At 50.3% G+C, this 27,583-nt stretch overlaps 1 protein-coding gene across 3 annotated transcripts; it reads left to right on the top strand.

Moving 5' to 3' along the window:
* Nucleotides 1-595: 595 nt before the first annotated feature.
* On the top strand, nucleotides 596-25,797 carry TNFAIP8L1 (TNF alpha induced protein 8 like 1). 3 transcript variants are annotated; one of them, XM_081499663.1, is made up of 3 exons: nucleotides 596-668; nucleotides 930-1,010; nucleotides 23,168-25,797. In XM_081499663.1, the coding sequence occupies exon 3, from the start codon at nucleotides 23,173-23,175 to the stop codon at nucleotides 23,731-23,733; it is 561 nt and encodes a 186-aa protein (XP_081355789.1). In that variant the 5' UTR covers nucleotides 596-668; nucleotides 930-1,010; nucleotides 23,168-23,172; the 3' UTR covers nucleotides 23,734-25,797. The 3 variants fall into 3 exon arrangements, with proteins under 3 accessions (XP_081355789.1, XP_081355788.1, XP_081355787.1); XM_081499662.1 differs by having other exon boundaries at nucleotides 930-1,157; XM_081499661.1 differs by lacking the exon at nucleotides 930-1,010.
* The last annotated feature ends 1,786 nt before the right edge of the window (nucleotides 25,798-27,583 follow it).

Raw genomic sequence — 27,583 nt, 5'->3', positions numbered from 1 at the left:
ACCCAGAAAGATGTATCTTAAACCTTGGGTTAGATTCAGCCCGTCTGGAGGGTACAGCAATCTACATTTTTTATCTACATTTTTAATGGGCTCCCTGGTCATCCTGTAGTAAAGGGTTTCCCGGGGCCGTACTTTAAACGGAGTCCCAGTGGGAGAAGGGGGTAGTCCCAGAGCCACAGAGTTGTTCTGTCTTTCTTTTTGGCTCGCTTTGTCTCCATGGCCCTCATATTTCTGTTTTTGACTCTAAGTCTCCTTCCTCTCCTTTCTTGGACTGGCCCCGGGGTTGGCCTCTCCCCTGGCATCCGGCCCCTTTCGCGATTCCGGAGGAATCCCCCGAGCCGCCTGGCCCCGCCCCAGGCCCCGCCCCTACCGCTCGGCGATCTGCTCCCATTGGGCTCTTCGTACACCGCCCGCGCTGCCATTGGCTGAGCCTACGTCCTCGCTCGCCCGCACCTCCTCCGGCCCCACTGCGGTCCTTTTCGGGCGGGCGGGGGCGGGGCGGGGCCTCACAGAAGGGCGCGGCAACTGGAGGGCGGGGCCGAGCTTCCTGCCCCGCCCAGCCGGGTCCCAGTCCTCCGGCACGAGTCTCGCAGCCACAGCAACGGCCTCTCGGAGGCGGCGGGACAGAACCTCGACAGTCAAACCAACGACTGAATCCCAGAGAACAGGTAAGCGAGCGGTGCTGGGGCGTCGGTCTCTCTGTTTCTCTCGCTCCCTCTGCCCTGACAACCCCCCTTGGATCAGTATTCCTGCCTCAGTTTCCATCTCCCTCTCTGTTTGTCACTTTCCCTCTGTCTCTCTTGCTGTGTGGGTCAGGGGAGGCAAACTGGATCTGATCTGCCTCCCCCACTACCCCCCGCATGGGTAGTGCTCTGAGACCAGAGCACACCCAACAACAACGATTCTGATGGACTCTGCCCGTTTCACAGTGCAGGGTGCCAGGTCCCAGGGCCAGACTCCAGAGCCAGGAGGGCATTCCAGGTGTGGGCAGCCAGGCCAAAGACGTGGAGGTGAGGATGTGCGTGACTTGTGGCTGATCCAGGCAGCTATGGGAGTCTGGAGCCAGGCCCACTCAGACTGGCCACCTAGGAGTTCCTCAATAGCCTGAAGCTTTGGTCTCAGTTTCGTAAGCTGTGAATTGGGGCTTCCTCACTGAGGTAATTGACAGTTGACCTGACCCAGATATGTGTGCATCACCACCCCCTCTATCTTGGGGGGGCTCAGCTGGAGGAGGGGCAGCCCCATCTGTAAACAGGCCTCTGAGGTTACTTCCTGAGCAGGTCTCAGCCCAGCTGGGGGAGGCAAACATCCTAGGTTTGGGGGTGAGTGGGTAGCATAGCAGGGTGAGGGCAGTTCAGCCCAGTGTTTGGGGAGCTCAGACTTTGGAATCAGACAAACCGGAGTTCCTGCTCTGCCGCTCACCACCAGTACCTTGAACAAGTTGATTCCATTCTCCCAGCTTCAGTTTCCTGTCTGAGGGACATATTAATAACTCCCCCAGGGGTGAGGACAGCTTGCAGGATTAAATGCAGGAACATGGGCCCTGCGTGTCTCTCCCCTGGTCCCCACCTCCTCCTTCTCACCCCCCTCACTCACTCTGCTCCAGCCACATAGCCACCACACTCCACCAACGCACCAGGCACCCTTCTGCCTCAGGGCCTTTGCAGGAGCTGTTCTCTCTACCTGAATGCCAGGTGCCCAGGAGCCAACTTTAAAACATAACAAGTTGCCTAGATGGGCCGGGCCAAGGGCTGGCGGGGCCAGGGCTGGGCAGCTGGGTGGCTGGGAGGGGTGGAGGAGGAGCTGGCCCAGGGACGCTGTACCTATGGAAACCAGAACAAAGAACTGTCGTCCCAGCCACAGGAACACCTGGGCTGAACTTTTCCCACTTGGCAGGCCCAGTGGCCTGGGACGCCAGTGATAGGTGAGTGCCCAGATCTCTTGAGGGGAGGCAAATTGGGGACTTGAACCCCACTCTGATGGAGGGTGGGGGTCCCTAAGTTAAAAGACCAGTCAGGCAGGTGCAGACTGGAGGCCTCGTGGTACTCCCTTCTGCTGTGTGGCCTTGAGCAGGTCAGGGGCTGCCTGAGCCTCAGTTTCCTCACCTGAGGCCTGGGGAGGGGAGGAGTCTTTTGGTTGCTTGGTGACCTGATGTGATGGGTTCAGAAGGCCTCAATGTCCCTGTCTGTCAAATGGGGCCACAAAAGAGTGCCTAGGACATAACTCTTGCTATTGTCATGGAAATAGCTCCAGAGGCAGGTTCTGAAGAAATGACTCATGTTTGGGCAGGTTCAGCCCCAGGTGTTACAGACTGAGATGAGGACCTAGAGACAGGCAGGACTTGGCCTTACAGAGAACTCGGGCTTTTACCCCAGAATCCCCCACGTATACCCCTCCATCAGACAACTTCCTCCAGAATCACACCACGTGAGGCATTCAGGAGGCACCTTTGGCCAAGTCCTTGGGATCTTCCAAGCCTCCATCCTCCAGGCCTCACTTTTCCCTTCTGTCCAAAGGGGTGGTGGAGGTTGGGGAGTGTCCACCTGGAAGAGACCTTTCCAGAAGAGTTCATAAATCTGTCTTTCTCTTTGCCTCAGTTTCCCTGGCTGGATAGTGGGGCCCTTGGACGACATCTCTGACTTCCTTTCTGGGACTGAAAGGCCATCTATTCGTTCAACAAACTGGTTCTGAGTGCCTACTGTGACCCAAGCCTGGTGCAGGGTGCCTAGGACTCACAATGACCCAAGTCCATCTGGTGCACCCCTCCCTCCCACCCGGTTTCAGCTCACAGACATTCATCCAGAGAAAGTCATTAGGCTTAGCTGTAATTGCATGAAGGACTGGAGAGACAGATGGATGGGGAAGTTAGTTGAGATGGGGGATTTGGGAAGGACTCCTGAGGAAGTGACATTTGAACTGAAGCTCAATGGCAAGAAAGAAATAGCCATGCAGAGATGAGGGGCAATCCAGGCATAGGGCACAGCCCATGCAAAGGCTGGATCAGCACCAGGCTCCATGTGTTGGTGGAACAACCAGGAGGCCGGTGTGTCAGGAGCAAAGTGAGTGAGGGGGAGAGAGGAAGGAGGAGACGGCAGGGAGGGGACGGAGTAGGTCGAGCATGGCCTTGTGGGCCACGGGAGGACTTGGGATTTTACTTTGAGGGAGGTGGGAGCCCTGAAGGGCTGTGAGCAGAGGAGGGGAGGACTCGGGTGTTCACCGGCGCCCTCTGGCGGCTTCTCCAGAGAGGAACCCGGGACGGGGAAGGGGACCAGAGACTGGATGGAGGCTGCGGAGAGGTGAGAAGTGGGTGCAGCCGGGACTCTAAAGGGCTGTGTCCACAGTCCTGCCAGGTGACCCTCGAACCTCTGCCACTTGCTGTTAAAAATCAGCCTGAGTCCCAGCCTCTCCTGTCCTTCTCTGCAGTGGGGTGGGCTTCGGTCTCCCAACATTCATTTTTGCCCATCCGTTCCTTAACCCCAACGCCCGTCCCTCGCCCAAGCCCTGCTCTTTCTTCGGTGGATATCTGACCACCATGGAAAGTGTCCCAGTTCTTGCTGCAGCCTGACAGGCAGGCAGACCCTGCCCATCCTTGGGGTGGCCCCCGAAGGCTCTGGGAAACCCGGTTGGAGAACCACTGGTATCCCCTCCCCCACCCCCACCTCAGACAAACAGGTAGCCCCCAGCCCCACTTTCTCCATATCCAAATGGGCGCCAAATGTGAGGTCTGAGTGATGGTTGATAAAGGGCTGGAAGCAGCGGGTACCCTGGTGTTGGCTGGAAGCAGCAGGTGCTCCGGTGTTGGCAGAGGGTATGGAATGGGAACAAGGACCATGGGGGCATTTACCATGGCAGGCGGAGACCCGGAGCCCCACCCCCACCCCAGGGTGCCCTGGGCTCCTGCAGCCGTGGCTGAGGGAGAAAGGTGGGGCGGCAGCCCTGGCCCCGCTCAGCGGGCCCATCAATTATTGATGCCCTTTGTTGGGACATGAAGAATTCATGTGGAGGGTAGGCTGCTCCGTGGACCAGTGGCATGCCGGAGCCGGCCTCACCCCAATCATCAGAGTCATTTGCTGCATTGTTGGGAATTTTGCCACCCAGTTGTTAATATCCCCGTTATTAAAAATGACAGACTGTCAATAAAACTGGAAGAAAAAATAAATTTTAAAAAATGACAGGCTGTGAACTTACGGTCAAATACATTATGTTTAAAACAAAGGTATGGATGGGAATTCCCTGGCGGTCCAGTGGTTAGGACCCCCAGCTTTGACTGCAGGGGACCCAGGTTCCATCCCTGGTGGATAAATTAATTGCACAAGCTGCGTGGCACTGCCAAAAAGAAGAAAAACACTCACAGAGCTACAGAATACTATCCACCCATAAAAAGGAGTGAAGGCCTGACACTCGTTACAATGCAGATGAACCTTGAAAACAGGATGCCCAGTGAGAGAAGCCAGACACAGAAGGACACAGAGTGTGTGATTCTATTTATATGAAAAAATAGGCAAATCCATGGAGATGGAAAGTAAATTAGTGGTTGCCAGGGCCTGGGGGAGGGGATGGGGAGTGACTGCTGATGGGGATGGGATTTCTTTATTTAAAAAAAAAAAGGAGACTTCCCTGGTGGTCCAGTGGTTAACAATCTGCCTTGCAATGCAGAGGACACTGGTTTGATCTCTGGTCCAGGACGATCCATATGCCTCAGGGCAACTAAACCTGTGCACCACAGCTACTGAGCCTGCTCTCTAGAGCCTCTGAGCTGCAAATACTGAGCCCACATGCTGCAACTACTGAAGCCCATGCACCTAGAGCCTATGTGCCCCAAGAAGAGAAGCCACTGCAATGAGAAACCCACACCCTGCAACAAACAGTAGCCCCAGCTTGCCGCAACTAGAGAAAGCCCAGGAGCAACAATGCAAACCCACCATTCCTTCCCCCCAAAAAGAATAATAAATAAAATATATAGATATAGATATATTTTATTTACTTGGTTGCACTGGGATCTTTGATCTTTGTTGTGGCTTACAAACTCTTATATGCCATGCATACAGGATCCAGTTCCCTGAGCAGGGATTGAACCTGGGCCCCATTCTTGGAATCTTAGCCACTGGACAACCAGGGAAGTTCAAGGGATGGGGTTTCTTTCTGGAGGGATGAGAATGTTTCAGAATTAAAGAGTGGTGATGGTTACTCAGGTCAGTGAATATATAAAACCCACTGAACTGTACACTTTAAAAGCGTGGATTTTATGGTATGTGACTTATATACTTCAACATAACATAAGAAAGCAAAGGTCATAAATGGTCAAAAATCCTAACTTTCAGGACTTCCTTGGTGGTCCAGTGCTTAAGACTCTGACCTTCCAATGAAGGGGGCACAGGTTCCATCTCTGGTCTGGAAACTAAGATCCCACATGCCAGGCAGTGTATATCCTTTTTAATTATTTTACTGCATTGTGCAATGACCTCTATGCTCTCGAGGCTACTTCTGTTTGGTGGAAATAGTGAGCAGTTCATTCCAACTCCATGGTCAAGTTGGAAGCTTGAAACTGGCCATGGCAAGAGAATTTACACCATGGATATTGGCAGATGCTACAAATTAGGGTTTGATGTATTTTTCTGTCATCATCTAATCCAGAGGTTGGCCAGCCTTTTTCTATAAAGGGCCAGATAGTACATATTTTTGGCTTTGCAAGCCGTACAGCCTCTGTTGCCTCTATTCAAGGCTGTGCTTTAATATGTACACAAATGGGCATGGCTGAGTGCCAATAAAACTTTATTTACAAAAACAGGCAGCCAGCCAGAGTTTGCCACCCCCAGTATAATTCCAGGTAATGTCAATAATGAAAATTAAATTTGAAGGGTGGTGTGTCTCTCGTTGCTTGCTTTCGAATAGCACAAAAAACCTTGAGGGCATATTCGCTCACTATTGGAAAACCACCGTCGGATTCTGCAAAAAAGTCGCTCACTTGATCGATGAGTGAGTAATTGAAGTCCAAGTTTTCTCTGTTCATATAGAGAAGATCCAGCAACATCCATGTCAGAACTGCTTTTATTTATCCGTAGCAACCATAGATTGCATGAAATATTCCCTTGGTATCTCTAATTTTCTTGAAGAGATCTCTAATCTTTCCCATTCTATTGTTTTCCTCTATTTCTTTGCATTGATCACTGAGGAAGGCTTTCTTATCTCTCCTTACTATTCTTTGGAACTCTGCATTCAAATGGGTATATCTTTCCTTTTCTCCTTTGCTTTTCACTTCCCGTCTTTTCACAGCTATTTCTAAGGCCTCCTCAGACAGCCATTTTGCTTTTTTGCATTTCTTTTTCTTGGGGATGGTCTTGATTCCTGTCTCCTGTACAATGTCACGAACCTCCACCCACAGTTCATCAGGCACTCTGTCTATCAGATCTAGTCCCTTAAATTTATTTCTCACTTCCACTGTATAATCATAAGGGATTTGATTTAGGTCATACCTGAATGGTCTAGTGGTTTTCTCCACTTTCTTCAATTTAAGTCTGAATATGGCAATAAGGAGTTCATGATCTGAGCCACAGTCAGCTCCCGCTCTTGTTTTTGCTGACTGTATAGAGCTTCTCCATCTTTGGCTGCAAAGAATATAATCAATCTGATTTTGGTGTTGACCATCTAGTGATGTCTATGTGCAGAGTCTTCTCTTGTGTTGTTGGAAGAGGGTGTTTGCTATGACCAGTGTGTTCTCTTGGCAGAACTCTATTAGCCTTTGCCCTGCTTCATCCTGTACTCCAAGGCCAAATTTGCCTGTTACTCCAGGTGTTTCTTGACTTCCTACTTTTGCATTCCAGTCCCCTATAATGAAAAGGACATCTTTTCTGGGTGTTAGTTGTAGAAGGTCTTGTAGGTCTTCATAGAACTGTTCAATTTCAGCTTCTTCAGTGTTACTGGTTGGGGCATAGACTTGGATTACCGTGATATTGAATGGTTTGCCTTGGAAATGAACAGAGATCATTCTGTGATTTTTGAGACTGCATCCAAGTACTGCATTTCTGACTCTTTTGTTGACTATGATGGCTACTCCATTTCTTCTAAGGGATTCCTGCCCACAGTAGTAGATATAATGGTCATCTGAGTTAAATTCACCCATTCCAGTCCATCTTAGTTCGCTGATTCCTAGAATGTCGACGTTCACTCTTGCCATCTCCTGTTTGACCACTTCCAATTTGCCTTGATTCATGGACCAGGTTCCTATGCAATATTGCTTTTTACAGCATCAGACCTTGCTTCTATCACCAGTCACATCCACAACTGGGTGTTGTTTTTGCTTTGGTTCCGTCCCTTCATTCTTTCTGGAGTTATTTCTCCACTGATTTCCAGTAGCATATTGGGCACCTACCAACCTGGGGAGTTCATCTTTCAGTGTCCTATCTTTTTGCCTTTTCATACTTTTCATGGGGTTCTCAAGGCAAGAATACTGAAGTGGTTTGCCATTCCCTTCTCCAGGGGACCACATTCTGTCAGACCTCTCCACCATGACCCGTCCATCTTGGGTGGCCCCATATGGCATGGCTTAGTTTCACTGAGTTAGACAAGGCTGTGGTCCATGTCATCATATTGGCTAGTTGTCTGTGATTGTGGTTTCAGTCTGTCTGCCCTCTGATGCCCTCTCTCAGTGCCTACCATCTTACTTGAGTTTCTCTTACCTTGGACGTGGGGTATCTCTTCATGGCTGCTCCAGCAAAGCACAGACACTGCTCCTTACCTTGGACGTGGGGTAGCTCCTCTTGGCCGCTGCCCCTGACCTTGGATGTGGGGTAGCTCCTGCTGCCGCTCCTGCATTTCATGCAAATGCATTTTATTGAGCAAAGATAGGCTTGATAAAGGACAGAAATGGTATGGACCTAACAGAAGCAGAAGATATTAAGAAGAGGTGGCAAGAATACACAGAAGAATTGTACAAAAAAGATCTTCACAACCCAGATAATCAGATGGTGTGATCACTCACCTAGAGCCAGACATCCTGGAATGTGAAGTCAAGTGGGCCTCAGGAAGCATCACTCACTATGAACAAAGCTAGTGGAGGTGATGGAATTCCAGTTGAGCTATTTCAAATCCTGAAAGATGACACTGTGAAAGTGCTGCGCTCAATATGCCAGCAAATATGGAAAACTCAGCAGTGGCCACAGGACTGGAAAAGGTCAGTTTTCATTCCAATCCCAAAGAAAGGCAATGCCAAATAATGCTCAAACTACCGCACAATTGCACTCATCTCACATGCTAGTAAAGTAATGCTCAAAATTCTCCAAGCCAGGCTTCAGCAATACGTGAACCATGAACTTCCAGATGTTCAAGCTGGTTTTAAACGAGGCAGAGGAACCAGAGATCAAATTGCCAACATCCGCTGGATCATTGAGAAAGCAAGAGAGTTCCAGAAAAACATCTATTTCTGCTTTATTGACTATGCCAAAGCCTTTGACTGTGTGGATTACTATAAACTGTGGAAAATTCTGAAAGAGATGGGAATACCAGACCACCTGACCTGCCTCTTGAGAAACCTGTATGCAGGTCAGGAAGCAACAGTTAGAACTGGACATGGAACAACAGACTGGTTCCAAATAGGAAAAGGAGTACGTCAAGGCTGTATATTGTCACCCTGCTTATTTAACTTATATGCAGAGTACATCATGAGAAACGCTGGGCTGGATGAAGCAAAAGCTGGAATCAAGATTGCCGGGAGAAATATCAATAACCTCAGATATGCAGATGACACCACCCTTATGGCAGAAAGTGAAGAAGAACTAAATAGCCTCTTGATGAAAGTGAAAGAGGAGAGTGAAAAAGTTGGCTTAAAGCTCAACATTCAGAAAACTAAGATCATGGCCTCCAGTCCCATCACTTCATGCGAAATAGATGGGGAAACAGTGGAAATTGGCTGGCTTTATTTTTTGGGGCTCCAAAATCACTGCTGATGGTGATTGCAGCCATGAAATTAAAAGACACTTACTCCTTGGAAGGAAAGTTATCACCGACCTAGACAGCATATTAAAAAGCAGAGACATTACTTTGTCAACAAAGGTCTGTCTAGTCAAGGCTATGGTTTTTCCAGTAGTCATGTGTGGATGTGCAAATTGGACTATAAAAAAAGCTGAGCACCGAAGAACTGATGCTTTTGAACTGTGGTGTTGGAGAAGACTCTTGAGAGTCCCTTGGACTGCAAGGAAATCCAACCAGTCCATCCTAAAGGAGATCAGTCCTGGGTGTTCATTGGAAGGACTGATGTTGAAGCTGAAACTCCAATACTTTGGCCACCTGATGCGAAGAGCTGACTTATTGGAAAAGACCCTGATGCTGGGAAAGATTGAGGGCAGGAGGAGAAGGGGACGACAGAGGATGAGATGGCTGGATGGCATCATCAACTCAATGGACATGAGTTTGGGTAAACTCCGGGAGTTGGTGATGGACAGGGAGGCCTGGCGTGCTGCGGTTCATGGGGTCGCAAAGAGTCGGACATGACTGAGCGAGTGAACTGAACTGAACTGAACCATAGATTGGCTATTGGTACCAGTTTTACAACTTGGCTTCCCTGGCGGCTCAGTGATAAAGAACCTGTCTGTCCATGCAGGAGACATGGGTTTGATCCCTGTGTCAGGAAGTTCCCCTGGAGGAGGAAACAGCGACCCACTCCAGTATTCTTGCCTGGGAAATCCCATGGACCGAGGAGCCTGATGGGTTGTAGTCCATGGGGTCACAAAACAGACTCGACTTAGTGACTAAACAACACCACCACTACCAGTTAGGCAAAACTCACTGAGAACATTTATCAAGCATTGATTGGCTCCATGAAATTTACAGCAAGGTTTGCTATTTTCTTAAGTTGCATGGTGCACATCCTTTATGTCAGGAAAGTTTATGGAAAACATATGTATGTACCTACACACCTACATTTTTTTCCTCCCTGGAGAGCTGGTGGCTAAGAACTTTCCAGCAGGTGGTGAATGGGATGAGATGTACCATTCCCAGTGCACCAGGGAGGAGTGGGGCCCCTGGGAGTTGGGGTGGAATCTCCATCACCCCCATGCCCAGCGTCCAGCACCAGGAATGTGTGGGTGGAGAGGCCACCCCCAGCATGCTCAGTTCAGGTTGGATGGAGGGCTGTAAGGAGAGTCTCCCCACCTGGTGGAGACCCCGAGGCTGGACCGTGCCTAGCATGTTATAGGGACAGTGAGAGAGGAGATGAAGTGGGGAAGGTCACTGATGGGGCAGGGGTGAGGGCTGGCCCTCCTCCAGAGTTTGGGGCCTGAAAGGATTGGGAGGAACAGATCTGCCGGGCCAGATGCCCTTCCCCTCTGGGAGGGCTCACATAGAGTCCTGCCTCCCCGCCTCTGCCTGGGAAAGGAAAGGATGCTGTCATGTCTAGAACAACCTGAGGCTCCAGGTCAATGTCTGGTCAGTTTAGGAGCTGGAGTGTCCAAAATGGGGGCAGGGACAAAGGTCAGAGCCAAAGAGACAAAGTGGGGTTGGCAGAAGGCAAAAGTCTGAGGTAGAGATGGAGGGCCAGGGTTCTGGGGAGAACATGGAGTACAGGAGTTGACAGAGTCAATGATTCAGCGACTGGACACACATTTCACAGATGGGAAAGCTGCCCTCAGGGGCTGGGGCTGGTCTGGGGTCTTGGTGGGGAGACCTCAGAGCTGTGGGAGGACTTGGACAGTGGGCTCCTAGGAGGCTGGGGACCAGCCTTCGGTCTCCTCTCTGCACTACCCTGTCCCAGGGCCTTTGCACTTGCTGTTCCCTCTGCCTGGCTCACCTTTCCTCAGACCCTGCCCTTCCAGTCCCAGCTGCAGGGGCTCCTCCTCCAGGAAGACTTCCTGACCGCTGGCCTAGGTCACCTACTGTCCCTGGCTGTCACTGCCCCCCACTCAGGCCTTATCTGTCTCTGAAATTATCCTGTTTATTCCACGTTCATTGGTTCCTGCTGTCTCTTCCTTCCAGCAGGGGTGACCCCTCTTAGGTGGCTGTTTTGGAAATTCGGAGGGCTTTTTCCCCGACTTGTGATAATAACAGGATGTGCTTGCATTTCGGGGGCAGGGACCAGGGACACTAGGCATCCAGCCATGCTCAGGGAAGCCCCTCAGCCCACAACTTCCTAATGTCCTGCCAGAAATATAAACCAATGACTGAGGGTTTTAATTTTCAATGAATATACCTGAAATGCAACTCCTGGGCAAATCCGGGGAAGATAGAGTTTTGGTTTGTTTTTTTCTTTTTATGTTTTTGTATTGTGGTACAAGTCACATAATATAAATCATGCTATTTTAACCACGTTTAACTTGTACAGTTCAGTGGCACTAAGTACATTCGCGTTGTTGTGCAACTGCCACCATCATCTGTCGTCCAAATTTTTCACTTTCCTAAACTGAAACTCAGTCCTCGTTAAACACTAAATCCCCATTCCCCTCCCCCCCTCCCCACCCCACGGCCCCTGGCATCTACCAACGTACTTTCCATGAATTTGACTATTCTAGGTATAAGTGGAGTCAAACACTATTTGTCTGCACCTGATGTATACTGGCAAATTGGAAGTGGTCAAACAGGAGATGTCAAGAGTGAACATCAACATTCTAGGAATCCGTGAACTAAGATGGACTGGAATGGGTGAATTTAATTCAGATGACCATTATATCTACTACTGTGGGCAGGAATCCCTTAGAAGAAATGGAGTAGCCATCATAGTCAACAAAAGAGTCTGAAATGCAGTACTTGGATGCAGTCTCAAAAACGACAGAATGATCTCTGTTCGTTTCCAAGGCAAACCATTCAATATCATGGTAATCCAAGTCTATGCCCGACCAGTAACACTGAAGAAGCTGAAGTTGAACAGTTCTATGAAGACCTACAAGACCTTCTACAACTAACACCCAGAAAAGATGTCCTTTTCATTATAGGGGACTGGAATGCAAAGGTAGGAAGTCAAGAAACACCTAGAGTAACAGGCAAATTTGGCCTTGGAGTACAGAATGAAGCAGGGCAAAGGCTAATAGAGTTCTGCTGAGAGAACGCACTGGTCATAGCAAACACCCTCTTCCAACAATACAAGAAAAGACTTTACACATGGACATCACTAGATGGTCAACACCAAAATCAGATTGATTATATTCTTTGCAGCCAAAGATGGAGAAGCTCTATACAGTCAGCAAAAACAAGAGCGGGAGCTGACTGTGGCTCAGATCATGAACTCCTTATAGCCACATTCAGATGTAAATTGACGAAAGTGGAGAAAACCACTAGACCATTCAGGTATGACCTAAATCAAATCCCTTGTGACTATACAGTGGAAGTGAGAAATAGATTTAAAGGACTAGATCTGATAGACAGAGTGCCTGATGAACTCTGGATGGAAGTTCATGACATTGTACAGGAGACAGGAATCAAGACCATCCCCAAGAAAAAGAAATGCAAAAAAGCAAAATGGCTGTCTGAGGAGGCCTTAGAAATAGCTGTGAAAAGACGGGAAGTGAAAAGCAAAGGAGAAAAGGAAAGATATACCCATTTGAATGCAGAGTTCCAAAGAATAGTAAGGAGAGATAAAGCCTTCCTCAGTGATCAATGCAAAGAAATAGAGGAAAACAATAGAATGGGAAAGATTAGAGATCTCTTCAAGAAAATTAGAGATACCAAGGGAACATTTCATGCAAAGATGGGCTCAATAAAGGACAGAAATGTAGGGACCTAACAGAAGCAGAAGATATTAAGAAGAAGTGGCAAGAATACACAGAACTGTACAAAAAAGATCTTCACGACCCAGATAATCAGATGGTGTGATCACTCACCTAGAGCCAGACATCCTGGAATGTGAAGTCAACTGGGCCTTAGGAAGCATCACTCACTACGAACAAAGCTAGTGGAGGTGATGGAATTCCAGTTGAGCTATTTCAAATCCTGAAAGATGACACTGTGAAAGTGCTGCGCTCAATATGCCAGCAAATATGGAAAACTCAGCAGTGGCCACAGGACTGGAAAAGGTCAGTTTTCATTCCAATCCCAAAGAAAGGCAATGCCAAATAATGCTCAAACTACCGCACAATTGCACTCATCTCACACACTAGTAAAGTAATGCTCAAAATTCTCCAAGCCAGGCTTCAGCAATACGTGAACCATGAACTTCCAGATGTTCAAGCTGGTTTTAAACAAGGCAGAGGAACCAGAGATCAAATTGCCAACATCCGCTGGATCATCGAAGAAGCAAGAGAGTTCCAGAAAAACATCTACTTCTGCTTTATTGACTATGCCAAAGCCTTTGACTGTGTGGATCACAATAAACTGGAAAATTCTGAAAGAGATGGGAATACCAGACCACCTGACCTGCCTCTTGAGAAACCTGTATGCAGGTCAGGAAGCAACAGTTAGAACTGGACATGGAACAACAGACTGGTTCCAAATAGGAAAAAGAGTACGTCAAGGCTGTATATTGTCACCCTGCTTATTTAACTTATATGCAGAGTACATCATGAGAAACGCTGGGCTGGATGAAGCAAAAGCTGGAATCAAGATTGCCGGGAGAAATATCAATAACCTCAGATATGCAGATGACACCACCCTTATGGCAGAAAGTGAAGAAGAACTAAAGAGCCTCCTGATGAAAGAGGAGAATGAAAAAGCTGGCTTAAAGCTCAACATTCAGAAATCTAAGATCATGGCATCCGGTCCTATCACTTCATGGCAGATAGATGGGGAAACAGTGGAGACAGTGGCTGACTTTATTTTTTGGGGCTCCAAAATCACTGCTGATGGTGATTGCAGCCATGAAATTAAAAGATGCTTACTCCTTGGAAGGAATATGACCAACCTAGAGAGCATATTAAAAAGCAGAGACATTACTTTGTCAACAAAGGTCCATCTAGTCAAGGCTATGGTTTTTCCAGTGGTCATGTATGGATGTGAGAGTTGGACCATAAGGAAAGCTGAGCACCGAAGAATTGATGCTTTTGAATTGTGGTGTTGGAGAAGACTCTTGAGAGTCCCTTGGACTGCAAGCAGATCCAACCAGTCCATCCTAAAGGAGATCAATCCTGGGTGTTCATTGGAAGGACTGATGTTGAAGCTGAAACTCCAATACTTTGGCCACCTGATGCGAAGAGCTGACTCATTGGAAAAGACCCTGATGCTGGGAAAGATTGAGAGCAGGAGGAGAAGGGGACGACGGAGGATGAGATGGCTGGGAGGCATCATTGACTCAATGGCCATGGGTTTGGGTGGACTCTGGGAATTGGTGATGGACAGGGAGGCCTGGCGTGCTGCGGTTCATGGTGTCGCAAAGACTCGGACACAACTGAGCGACTGAATTGAACTGAAATGATTTATTATTTTTGGTTGTGTTGCGCCTTTGTTGCTCTGTGGGCTTTCTCTAGTTGGGGCAAGCAGGGGCTACTCTCTAGTTTAGGTACGCAGGCTTCTCATTGTGGCAGCTTCTTGTTGCAGAGTACAGGCTCTGGGGCACATGGGCTTCAGTAGTTGTGTCTCGTGGGCTCAGTAGTCGCAGCTTCCAGGCTCTAGAACACAGGCTCAGTAGTTGTGGCACATGGGCTTATTGCTCCCAGATCAGGGATCGAACCCATTTCTCCTGCATTGGCAAGCAGATTCTTTACCACTGAGACACCAGGAAAACACTATTTAACGTTTTAAAGTAAGGCATTATATATAGGCTTCCCTGGTGGCTCAGCGGTAAAGAATCCGCCTGTCAATGCAGGAGATGCCAGTTTGATCCCTGGGTTGGGAAGATGCCCTGGAGAAGGAAATGGCAATCCACTCCAGCATTCTTGCCTGGGAAATCCCCTGGACAGAGACACCTGGTGGGCTATAGTCCAGGGTGTCACAAAGAGTCAGACATGACTTAGTGACTAAACAATAACAAATATATAGTAAGGGGCACAAAGGTATAAAATATGTCCACTGGATATAGGTACAGTGAGTGTTCAGCTTGATGATGTATAATTCACGTATTGTAAAATTCACTAAAGTGTTCACATTCCAAAACATTCTCCTACCCCCAAAAGACATCCTGTCTCCATTAGCAATCACTCTCCATTCTGTGCTCCCCAGCCCCTGACAACCAGGAACCCACGCTCTCTGTCTGTGGATCAGCCTGTTCTGGACGTTTCCTGTCAGTGGAATCACACCCATGTGTCCTTCTGTGTCTGCTTGTCTCACTGATCATCATGTTCTCAGGGTCCATCTGTGTGGTAGCGAGTGTCATGGCTTCATCCCTTTTCAGGGCTGAGTGATGCTCCTGTGTGTGGAGGGACCACATTTGTTTGTCCATCTATCTGTGGCTGGGTGTTTGTGTCATTTCCATGTTTTGGCTAGTACAAATCGTGCTGCTATCTATGCCCATGTGTGTTTACATTTTTATGTGAACATATATTTTCATTTTTTGGTGGAGGGGGGAGTTGATGCTTAGGAGCGGAATTGCTGGGTCATGTGGTAACTGTGTTTGTTCGAGGACCTGCCAGAAAACTGTTTCCCACGGTAGCTGCACCATCTTCTGTTTCTATCAGCCTTGGATGAGGGCTTGTTTCTCCCAGCCTCGCCAGCCCTGTTTATTGTCTGTATTTCTGGCAGTAGCCATTCTTATGGGGTGAGGTATTATATTATTATGAGCTCGACTTCCATTTTCCTCCTAGCCAGTGATGTTGAGCATCTTTTCACTTGCTTATTGGCCATTTATATACCTTCTTTGGAGAAATGTTAGATTTTTTTAATCGAGATCTAATTCATACACCATAAAATTCACCCCTTGAAAGTTTACAATTCGCCGGGTTTTAGTGTATTCACATTGCTTTGCAACCAGCCAGTTAGATGACTTTTTACTTTCGTGTAGACCCAGATCGAGGCACAGAACCTGAAAACACTGCAGGGACTTCCCTGGTGGTCCAGTGGCTAAGATGCCCAATTCCAAATGCTGGGGGCACAGGTTCTATCCCTGTTTGGGGAACTAAGATCCCGCATCCTGTGTGGCATGGCCAAAAAAAATAATTTTTTTTTTAAAAAGAAACATTCCAGAGTTCTGCCTGTACAATCCTGCTCACTGTTCTCACCACCTATTAATTTTATTTTTATACTGGTGGGTGGAGATACACAATGCCGCCTGTGGACTCTGTTTCAGGGAAGTGAGGGCATCCAAATTATTTTGGAACAAGGAGGTGGCAAGGGGTCTAACAGGCCGGAATCCCTGGCGAGGCAGGGACCCAGTCTCTTTTGGTCCAGGTATAGAATCTGCCTGACGAGCAGGAGAACCGGGGTTCGATCCCTGGGTCAGGAAGATCCCCTAGAGGAGGAAATGGCAACCCACTCCAGTATTCTTGCCTGTGAAATCCCATGGACAGAGGAGCCTGGCAGGTTACAGTCCGTGGGGTCACAAAGAGTCAGACACGACTGAAGCGACTTAGCACACATATCCCCAGCCCTGGGGCACAGCTGGTGCTCTATAAACACTCACTGAGGACCTGAATGAGCGTTCCAGCCGAGCCCTGGAAGCTTCATCGGGCATTTCTGGCTCGTGACGATAGTGGGGTGATCTGGCATTGGGTCTGCTGGGCAGTCCCTGGGAAGGCCCTGCCCCCACCAGGGCCCTCTCGGCTGGCCTGCCCTTGGACCTGGATGAGCACAGCTGGCAGGAAGGAAGGCTGGGGTCTATTTTGGTCCCCAGAGTGCTCCCCTGGGAGAGCAGTCATCTCCCTGTCTGGCTGCTTGGAGGGGGGGCGTTTCTGATAGAACAATGGATGGAGGAGAAGGTAGGGGGGCCGCCGTGCAGCTGGGCTGGTCCAGGTGTCACAGATCTGGGGACTGGCCCGAGGAGCTAAGAGTGTGGAGTCTCCCACTCCACCCCCCACCCCTCTTCCTCCTATGTTTGGCAGGGTGGGGGTGGGGCGGCGCTGCTGCTAAGGGCCCAGGCTCTTCCTGAAGCCAGTAAATAGGACCAGTGTTCCTTCTGAACCAACACGCACGCGCTCAGGGCTTGCAGACGGGAAGGTCAAGGCCCAGAGAGGGGCAGAGCCCTGTCTGGGGTCACACAGTAATGGAATAGGGCAGAAAGACCTGAGCGCCAGGGTTCTTGGGATCCAGGGAAAGGCCTTCTCCTCTCTTGGAGACTCAGTTTGTCCATTTGTAAACTGGGGGACCCAGGGTGTTGGGAGTTCCCTCTGGGTTCCAATGTCTGAAGACATCCCTCCCCTTATTCATTCAACAAACCCTTACTGGGTGCCTGTTGGGTACCAGGCCCCAGGCTGGCCACCAGAGCAAGAAACATACAGCCCCTGCCCACGCCGTCAGGCCTGGTATGATGGACACTGAAACCAAGTGTTCAGGGCTGCAATGGAGGACGGATGCCCAGGAAACCATGGGAGCCAAGGGGGCACCCGGCACAGCCTGGGACATCCAGAAGTCTTCTGGGAGGAGGTGACAGTAACTGAGACTTGAATGAGGAGCAGGAGTTTATAGGTGATGAGAGCAGGAGGGGTCCACATAGAGAGAACAGACTAGAATGCCCTAGGGACTTCCCTGGTGGTCCAGTGGTTAAGACTCTGTGCTTCCAATGCAGGGGGTGTGGATTTGATCCCAGGTTGGGGAAGTAAGATCCCATATGCCACCTAGTGTGACCAAAAAGAAAAATAAAGAATAGAATGTTCTAAAGAAACTGGTGAGAAGGCATCCTTGCTGAGAACATAGCAGAGAAATAGGTCTGTTCAGAGAGCTAAAGGATGTAGAGCTTGAAGGTCGGAAGTTGGGACAGTGGTCCAGCCTCTTGCCCAGGGAAAGCTCACAGCCTGGCGGGGGGGCCCTCAAGTTGGCCACAAGTTTCTGCCCTGGGATGGAGTCAGTTCTCCATCCTGACAGTCACCATCCTCCATTTTACAGATAGGAAAACTGAGGCATAGGGCAGTTATGTTGCTTGGCCGTGTGGTCAGAGCCAGGAGCAGGCCCCAGATATCAGGGCTGGTTTTGTCACGGGGGTATCTCCCAGCCCCCCAAGACTCAGAACGACTCCCAGGCATCAGCTAGGGAAGGCAGAGGTAGCTGGGGTGCAGAGAGGGTGGTGCAGGCAGTCCCTGTGTTGCTGTGTGTCCTTGGGGAAATGGCTAAGCCTCTCTGAGCCTGGTTTCTTCTGCAAATGGGCAACCAGCTCAGTACAATACCAGGCAGAAGTGATGAAACAGGCAGCGGCCACTGCTCAGGGCCTGCCATGTGATGCTGAGTCACCCGCACCCCGCTCTGGCCCCAGCCTGTGGACAGGGTCCGGGACTGGTATAGGGGGCAGGGAGGCCCGGGTCATTCATCACCAGGCCTGTCCTGACCTCTGTGGGCAGCAAGAGGGCGGCCGAGGGTTGGTGCTCCTCCCGGCGTCTGAGCTCACACAAAGAGGGGCTTTGTGGGGGCTCCCGTGGCTGAGTGGGCACCCACATGGCATTCCTGGTCTGGCTGGCCTGCAGCTGGGGTGGGGGTGGATTCTGACCAGAGCCTGGGGCAGCAGTGGGGGAGGGCTGGGGGTGGGCCTCAGGCTCCCTCATTCATTGGGCAGATGTTTCTGGAGTCTCCAGAAACAGAGTGGATAGGGAATCAGGCCATTACCTCCCCTGGGGCCTGTGGTGAGGCAGACCACTGAGGCAGCAAAGCCAGGGTGTGGAGCAGGGACGGGGGATGCCTGGGGTGCTGGGTGACTCATAGGAGGTGCCTCACTGTTAGTCTGGCTGTTCAGGGATGGCTTCCTAGAGGTGGTGTCCAGGCTGAGCTGAGGGATGAAGCTGCCAGGGGAAGAGGCAGGGGCTTTGGGGCATATATACGAGTCCACCAAGGAAGAGGCAGGGCTTTGGGGGCTAAGGTATTGAGGGATGTATAGGAGTTCACCAGGGAAGAGGCAGGGGCCCAAATGGAGTGTGGGGCTTGGTCTCAAGAGCCATGAGGAGCTTCCAGCTGGTTCTTAGAAGGAAAGGACTATGTGCAGATGTTCAGTTTAGGAAGAATTCTGGTGCTGAGGGGAAGGCTCCAGAGCCTGGGGAATCTGGAAGACGGCCATGGCAGGAGGGACATAAGGGACAGGCAGAGGTCCAGGCTTCTGCAGTCAGAGGCCTGATCACTGTTCCAAGAGCACTAGCCGGCCATTCACCTCAGCCACCTGCCCGGTCCTTTCCTGGGCGGAAGCTGATGCATGGTCAGTGTTTCTGTATCAGAGGAGTCATCAGAACGCTGTGCTTCCAAAAACCCCACAAATGGCCCTGGGGAACTCCCAGCCAGCTGCTGCCTCCCTGACTCATCCAGGGCCTGACTAAGGCCTCAGGGATGTCTGCTGTAAACTCATGGGGCTGGGGAGATGGGGGGTTGCTAACTGTGCTCCTCCTCCACCCTGAACAGCCCAAGGCTGGGGCTGGGACCCTGTCTCTTGGAGCTGTAGAATGAGGCCAGGACCCCCTGTGCTCACTCATCCTGAGCCCTTCTCAGCTCACAGCAAGGCTACAGTGGGTTTGCGAGGCTGGAGCCAGGGCCCACACGTAGTGGGATTCAGAAGGCCCTACTCATTAATCTCCAAAATATATAATCAGTTCATACAACTCAGTAACAGAAAAAATAAACATCCCAATCAGAAAATGGACAGACTTAAACAGACATTTCTTCAAAGACATACAGATGGCCAATAGGCACATGAAGAGATGCTCAACATCACTAATAGAAGAGAAATGCAAATCAAAACTACAATGAGGTATCACCCCACACCTCTTAGAATCAGTTCAGTTCAGTTGCTCAGTCGTGTCCAACTCTTGGTGACCCCATGGACTGCAGCATGCCAGGCTTCCCTGTCCATCACCAACTCCCAGAGCTTACTCAAACTCATGTCCATTGAGTCGGTGGTGCCATCCAACCATCTCATCCTCTGTCGTCCTCTTAGAATGGCCATCGTTAAGAAGTCTATAAGTAACAAATGCTGGAGAGGGTGTGGAGAAAAGGGAGCCCTTCCATACTATTAGTGGAAATGGAAATTGGTGCAGTCACTATGGAGAACAGTATGCCAGGTTCCTCAAAAATCTAAAAATAGCACTGCCAGATGATCTAGCAATCCCACTCCTGGGCACATATCTGGACAAAACTATAACTCGAAAAGATACATGCGCCCCTATGTTCACAGCAGCACTATTTACAATAGCCAGGACACGGGAGACATCTAAATGTCCATCAACAGATGAGTGGATAAAGATGTGGTGTATATATACAATGGACTATCACTCAGCCATAAAAAGAATGAAATAATGCCATATGCAGCAACATGGACAGACCCAGAGATTCTCATACTAAGAGGACTAAGTCAGAGAAAGACAAATACCATATATGATATCACTTATATGTGGAACCTAAAGTATGGCACAAATGAACTTATCTGCGAAACAGAGATAACCAAGTGAACATTTAGAGATACCAAGGGAACATTTCATGCAAAGATGGGCACAAAAAAGGACAGAAATGGTATAGACCTAACAGAAGCAGAAGATATTAAGAAGAGGTGGCAAGAATACACAGGAGAGCTATACAAAAAAGATCTTTATGACCCAGATAACCACGATGGTGTGATCACTCACCTAGAGCCAGACATCCTGGAATGTGAAGTCAAGTGAGCCTTAGGAAGCATCACTACAAACAAACTAGTGGAGGTGATGGAATTCCAGTTGAGCTATTTCAAATCCTAAAAGATGATACTATGAAAGTGCTGCACTCAATATGCCAGCAAATTTGGAAAATTCAGCAGTGGCCACAGGACTGGAAAAGGTCAGTTTTCACTCCAATCCCAATGAAAGGCAATGCCAAAGAATGTTCAAACGACCACACAATTGCATTCATCTCACATGCTAGCAAAGTAATGCTCAACATTTTCCAAGCCAGGCTTCAACAGTATGTGAACTGTGAACTTTGAGATGTTCAAGCTGGTTTTAGAAAAGGCAGAGGAACCAGAGATCAAATTGTCGACATCTGCTGGATCATCAAAAAAGCAAGAGAGTTCCAGAAAAACATCTATTTCTGCTTTATTGACTATGCCAAAGCCTTTGACTGTGTGGATCACAACAAACTGTGGAAAATTCTTCAGGAGATGGGAATACCAGACCACCTTATCTGCCTCCTGAGAAATCTGTATGCAGGTCAAAAAGCATCAGGTAGAACTGAACATGGAACAACAGACTGGTTCCAAATCAGGAAAGGAGTACGTTAAGGCTGTATATTGTCACCTTGCATATGCAGACTATATCATGCGAAATGCTGGGCTGGATGAAGCACAAGTTGGAATCAAGATTTTCGAAAGAAATATCTATAACCTCAGATACGCAGATGATACCACCCTTACAGCAGAAAGTGAAGAACTCAAGAGCCTCTTGATGAAAATGAAAGAGGAGAGTGAAAAAGCTGGCTTAAAACTCAACATTCAGAAAACTAAGATCATGGCACCTGGTCCCATCCCTTCATGGCAAATAGATGGGGAACATGGAAACAGTGACAGACTTTATTTTTTTGAGCTCCAAAATCACTGCAGATGGCAACTGCAGCCATGAACTTAAAAGACGCTTGTTCCTTGGAAGAAAAGCTATGACCAACCTAGACAGCATATTAACTAGCAGAGACATTACTTTGCCAACAAAGGTCTGTCTAGTCAAAGCTATGGTTTTTCCAGTAGTCGTGTATGGATGTGAGAGTTGGACTATAAAGAAAGCTGAGCGCAGAAGAATTGATGCTTTTGAACTGTGGTGTTGGAGAAGACTCTTGAGAGTCCCTTGGACTGCAAGGAGATCCAACCAGTCCATCCTAAAAGAAATCAGTCCTGAATATTCATTGGAAGGATTGATGCTGAAGCTGAAGCTCCAATACTTTGGCCACCTGATGCAAGAACTGACTCATTGGAAAAGACCCTGATGCTGGGAAAGATTGAGGGCAGGAGGAGAAGGGGATGACAGAGGATGAGATGGTTGGATGGCATCACCAGCTCGATGGACATGAGTCTGAGCAAGCTTCGGGAGCTGGTGACAGACAGGGAAGCCTGGCAGTGCTGCAGTCCATGGGGTCGCAAAGATCGGATATGAGTGAGCGACTGAACTGGACGAAACAGAAACAGACCCACAGACATAGAGAACAGGACTTCCCTGGTGGCGCAGTTTAAGAATCTGCCTGCCAGTGCAGGAGATGCAGGTTCAATCCCTGATCTTGGAAGATCCCACATGCCACGGAGCAACTAAGCCTGTCCATCACAACTACTGAAGCCTATGCGCCTAGAGCCCAAGCTCAGAAACAAGAGAAGCCACCATAATGAGAAGTCTGTGATCCACAACTAGAGAGCAGCCCCCACCTTCTACAACTAGAGAAAGCCCACGCAGCAACAAAGACCCAGAACAGCCAAAAATAAAGACATAGACGACAGACTTGCAGTTGCAAGTCTAGGATTAGGTGGGAGTTTGGGATTAGCAAGTGCAAAGTATTGTTTACAGAAATGGCTAAACCACAGGTCCTAGGGTATAACACAGGGATCTATATTCTGTAATAAACCATAACAGAAGGCCCTGCCCAGATTTCACCACTACACATTAATTCCTTTAAGAAACAAATTCCCTTAGGTCCCTTAGGGTTCCTTGAGTCATCATCTCCTCAGTGTGAATGTTGTTTGTTTTTACAAGCTTTTCCTAAAAATAACTTTTGCTATTTGTTCACAAGTTTCTGCATCTTTTGCTATTTGTTCACAAGTTTCTGCATCCGGTCCTCCAACTACTCTGAATTTCCTTTCCCTAGGCCTTGGAGCTCCTGAATCTTCCCGCCTGGGATTCCCTCCCCATCTTGTTACCTGTCCCTTTGTCCAGGGCCTTCTTGATCTGCTGGGGAGTCCCTGCTAAGGGCTCTTGCAGCACCTCGGATGGCAGCACTTGCTGTGTTTGGTGGGCAGGGGTAGGGGTGGGGGGGTTGGGGGGGAGGAGGAAGGGTCTCGCGGTCAGCTCTGCGCACCCAGTATGTCTATGGAGAGAGCACATGGGCTCCCCGGGGGATAAGCTGGTGGCGCGCGTGCCCATTTCTCGGATGGGGAAGACAGAGGTCGCCAGCATTAGCCGTCTGCCCCTGCAAGGCCCCCACAGCTGGGCCCCGCAGGCTGAGCGGCGGGTCTGTGTGTCTGCCTCCGCAGGACAGATGGACACCTTCAGCACCAAGAGCCTGGCCCTCCAGGCCCAGAAGAAGCTCCTGAGCAAGATGGCCTCCCGGGCAGTGGCATCCGCCTTCATCGATGACACCAGTAGTGAGGTGCTGGACGAGCTGTACCGTGCCACCAAGGAGTTCACCCGCAGCCGCAAGGAGGCCCAGAAGCTGGTCAAGAACCTGGTCAAGGTGGCGGTGAAGCTGGGCGTCCTGCTGCGTGCCGGGCAGCTGGGCGCCGAGGAGCTGGCGTGGCTGCAGCGCTTGCGGCAGCAGGCGCGCCGCCTGGCCATGACCGCTGTCAGCTTCCACCAGGTGGACTTCACCTTCGACCGGCGCGTGCTGGCCGCCGCCCTGCTCGAGTGCCGGGACCTGCTGCACCAGGCGGCCGGCGCGCACCTGACCGCCAAGTCCCATGGCCGCATCAACCACGTGTTCGGCCACCTGGCCGACTGCGACTTCCTGGCGGCGCTCTACAGCCCCGCCGAGCCCTACCGCTCCCACCTGCACCGGATCTGCGACGGCCTCACCCGGATGCTGGATGAGGACAGCATATGATGACCTCGGACCCCGCTGCTGTTGCTTGCGGGGGGCGGAGCTAACCCTTTCCTTCCAGTCTGACTCTAGCCAATCACCCCTCCCCCAACACACACACACACACACACACACACACACACACACACACGTGACTGTGCAGCTCGAAGGATCCTGGTCCCCTGTCCTCGGGCCCAATCTCACCGGGCTTGGAGCCTGGCTCAGTTTGCCTGTGCCTGCGGCCTCCCCCAGGGCACCTGGAGACCCCTGCCTGCCCAGGCGCCATCTGAACAATGCCCCTTGAGCCACGTCTGTATCCCTCAAGTCACTAGGTGTCTCTGACAGCTGGGGGCTTCTCACTTCAGTGTTGCTTGGGCTTTTTCATTCCCATAGGGTCACAAGGAACCGGGAGAAAGGGGGTATTACAGAGTGAGCTGTCTCACCTCATCTCACCTCCCATTTCCTGGATGGAAGTCCTAACCCCTGGGACCTGTGAATGTGACCTGATCTGAAAATAGGGTGATTGCTGATGTAATTGGTTGCAATGAGTTCATATTGGAGCTGGGTGGCCCCTAATCCACCATGACTTGGGTTCTTTTGAGAAGGGGACATGTGGACACAGACTCAAGAGGGAAAATGCTATGTGAAGGTGGAGGCAGAGACTGGGCGGATGTGTCTACAAGACAAGGAATGTCAAGAGCTGCAAGCCAGCACCAGAAACTAGGAGAGAGCCTGGGACACAGGCCCAGCCCACACCTTGATATCGGGCCTCCGGAGCTGAGCAAACAAGCTTCCGCTGTCTCAGCCTCCCAGGCTGGGCACTTTGCTCCGCAGCTCAGGAAATGAGGCCAGGGAGCCGTGGTGAGGGCTGTGGTGGGCTCAGGCCTACTGGCAAGGATGCCCCTCTGTCTGCTTGGCATCGTGGTCCTGACTCCCAGGGTGGGGGTCGGAGTGCGCCTCCAATGCAGGCCGTTGGGAAAGCCATCTGAGACACACGCCTGTTTTTAAAGGACCATTTCATATTTGGAAAACAAATACACATAAACACTTGTTTTTATAAGACAGGCCTCAGAGACAAAGCTCGACAAACCTTGGCTTTGGCAACACCCAGCAGGTGGGACAATGCTTAACTAGGGGCATGGATGGACACGTGGGGGTGTGGGGGGGTGTATTTGCTATTTGTTGGTCAGAAGTGGGCGTAGGTTTTAAAAGATTGCAAAACCCCGCTGCAGGTCTGGCTGTGTCAGGTGATTTTGAGCACCCTGGGGGGAGAGGGGAACAATTTCCATTTCTGTAGAACCTGGTCTGTTTAGGGGAAACGTTGCCAACAGGAGGTCTGCAGGCCATATTAGGTGAGAAGATGGGTTTGCTTAGCCTCATTCAGTGTTTGAGACATTTGGAATTAGTTGCCAACACTTGAAACCAAGGAAACTGCATGTCCCAATCTATCAACAGATCTTGAAAACTCTAGAAAACTCACCTGCACTGCCCGTTGGTGAAGCTGCAGAGGTGGCCCGTCTTTGCTCCGCCACAGTCCTTACCACTCCCTTTTGCCTCTCCATGGCATGCTGGGCTGGCTAGTAGGTTAGGACCCCAGATCCAGGGCAGCATTTCTGTTTGGTTTCGGCTGCCCTGAAAAAGCCAAAGGCTTCCACCCAACAGTCAGCTGTTCCCCTCTCTACCTTCCACTTTCAAAGCAAACTTCCCCTCTTCTCGTGTGCCAAGAGACAGATCCTCAAATTCAACAAAAAACGTGTATTTTGATTACACCAAGAAGCCCCAGATGAAATCCTTTGCCCTCTGCTCTGCTGGCTGAAGGACATCCACATGACAAGGCTTTGGACTTGTCTTGACTCTTTTCATACACTTGAGATTTAATTTCGGAAAAAAAAAAAAAGAACCAGGACTTCCCTGGTGGTCCAGTGGCTAAGACTCCACATGCAGGGGGCCCAGGTTCAATCCCTGGTCAGGGCACTAGATCCAACATGCCGCAACAAAGACCTGGTGCAGCCAAATAAATAAATAAACAGAATTAAAAAAAAAAAGAACCAAAGAGAACTATGTAAATAAAAGCATCTGATAGCTTTCTCTCAGCTTCCTGGGGTTTCTACCTATTAAAAATCAAGGTTGGGGACTTCCCTGGTGGTCCAGTGGTTGAGAATCTGCCTTCCAATGCAGGAGACACAGCCTCCATCCATGGTCCAGGAACTAAGATCCCACCTGCCACAGGGCAACTTAAGCTTGAGCGTGGCAATGAAGACGCAGCACAGCCAAAATAAAAACAGAAAATAACTCCAGGTTGCACACAAATGTCATAGGTCCGCAGCCTGCTGGCAGGCTGAATTCCCGCTGAGCTTGACGACAGCCTAGCAGTGGTGGCCGAGCTTGGCTTTGGCAGCCCAGAGGGGGCTCGGTCCTGCTCCTCATCGTGACCTGAGGCCGGGCAGCTCTGCTCACCAGGCTCTTGAGGTAAAGGGGAGGCTTCTTTGTGTCCAGAGATGCTCTGCCCTGCCCCGCCTCATCGTACCCACCACTCTGCATCTCTGCCAGCGCCCAGGATGTGGAAGTGGTGATTCCCAACTGACCGTACAAAAATCAGTATTCCTCTTGGCTGGGGTCTGGCCCTCAGGCAGCTCAGGGCCCAGGGAGCACCATTACCTCTGCCTGTGTCCTGCTGCCTAGTTTCTACAGGTGGTGCGGGGCAAGCATCTCCTGGGCCCTGTTGAGACCTGCAGGTTGCCGTGCTCGGGGGAGCGAGTGTTCCCCAGGACTTGTGTGCTGTCCAGGGGGCGACAGGACAGAGGACGAGATGGTTGGATGGCATCACCGACTCAATGGACAGGAGTTTGAGCAAGCTCCGGGAGATGGAGAAGGACAGGGAAGCCTGTCATGCTGTGGTACATGGAGTCGCAATGAGTCGGACACAACTGAGCAACTAAACATAAAAAGCTGCTCCCGAAGTGGCACAGGTCGTGTGCACTTGCCCACTGCGGCTGCTGTTTCTTTCCTAAAGTACTGTGGGCCCAAGGTCCCTGTCAGTCATCACTGGTTCTGAGTGCAGCTGTTTTTCTTGCTTGCGCCTCCCTTGGAACAGCTTCTACACCAGTAGTGATGGAGCCCTGGAGCTGGACCCCATGCCTTCAGTCGGCCGGCTTCTTCTCTGGCTGGCGGGGTCCCAGCAGCGCCTGGCTCCTCAATAGCACGAGGGGCGGGCCAGGTGAGTGACAGACACAGAGAGGCCTCAGCCAGCCCAATGCGGTGATTCTGATCATCAAGGACCCGATTCACAGCCACAGGTTTCTTTCCTCCTGGTCAGAGGCCAGGCAGACAGTCCAGCAGGGGTCAGACTCCCAGGCCCTGCTGCTAGGAGTGGCTGAGGCATTTGGGGATTTCATTTATTTATTTTTGTTTGCCTGTGGGTGCTTTGTTATTAGTTTTAAGTCACCGAGTTTGCCATCCAGCTTCAAAAAAATAAGCAAAGCCAACTATAGGGCGCAGAACAGTTGGTCTGGAAACTTCCCTGGTGGTCCAGTGGTTAATACTCCACACATCCAAAGCAGGGGACGCTGGTTCAATCCCTGGTTGGGAAAGTAAGATCCCACATGCCATGCCAGAAAAAAAAAGAAGAGCCAGTCTTCCCTGGCGAGTTCCCCTTCGGCTAGGAGTGGCCCCACAGGTGAGGTCATGTGAGCCTTGGTGAGGCTGCCTCGGGTCCCGCACATCTGCACCTGCAGGAAAGTCCTGCCAGGAGGTTCCCTCTGCCCGGGGGTGACACAGTTCGCCCGTCTTCAGCAGCAAAGGAAAGTAGGGGACCCCAAGCCCTGCAAGCCCAGCCAGTGGGGGGGGCACCAGAGCCGGATGCCAAGACTGTGGG

This window comes from Giraffa tippelskirchi, chromosome 6 (genome assembly GCF_054371585.1).
Source record: "Giraffa tippelskirchi isolate mGirTip1 chromosome 6, T2T-mGirTip1v1.2.pri, whole genome shotgun sequence".
NCBI classification, from domain to species: Eukaryota; Metazoa; Chordata; class Mammalia; order Artiodactyla; family Giraffidae; genus Giraffa; species Giraffa tippelskirchi.
This window is presented reverse-complemented; position numbering and strand designations above follow the sequence as displayed.

Coding starts and splice junctions, on each gene's coding strand:
- TNFAIP8L1 (XM_081499661.1), top strand. CDS start 23,173: ATGGACACCTTCAGCACCAAGAGCCTGGCCCTCCAGGCCCAGAAGAAG.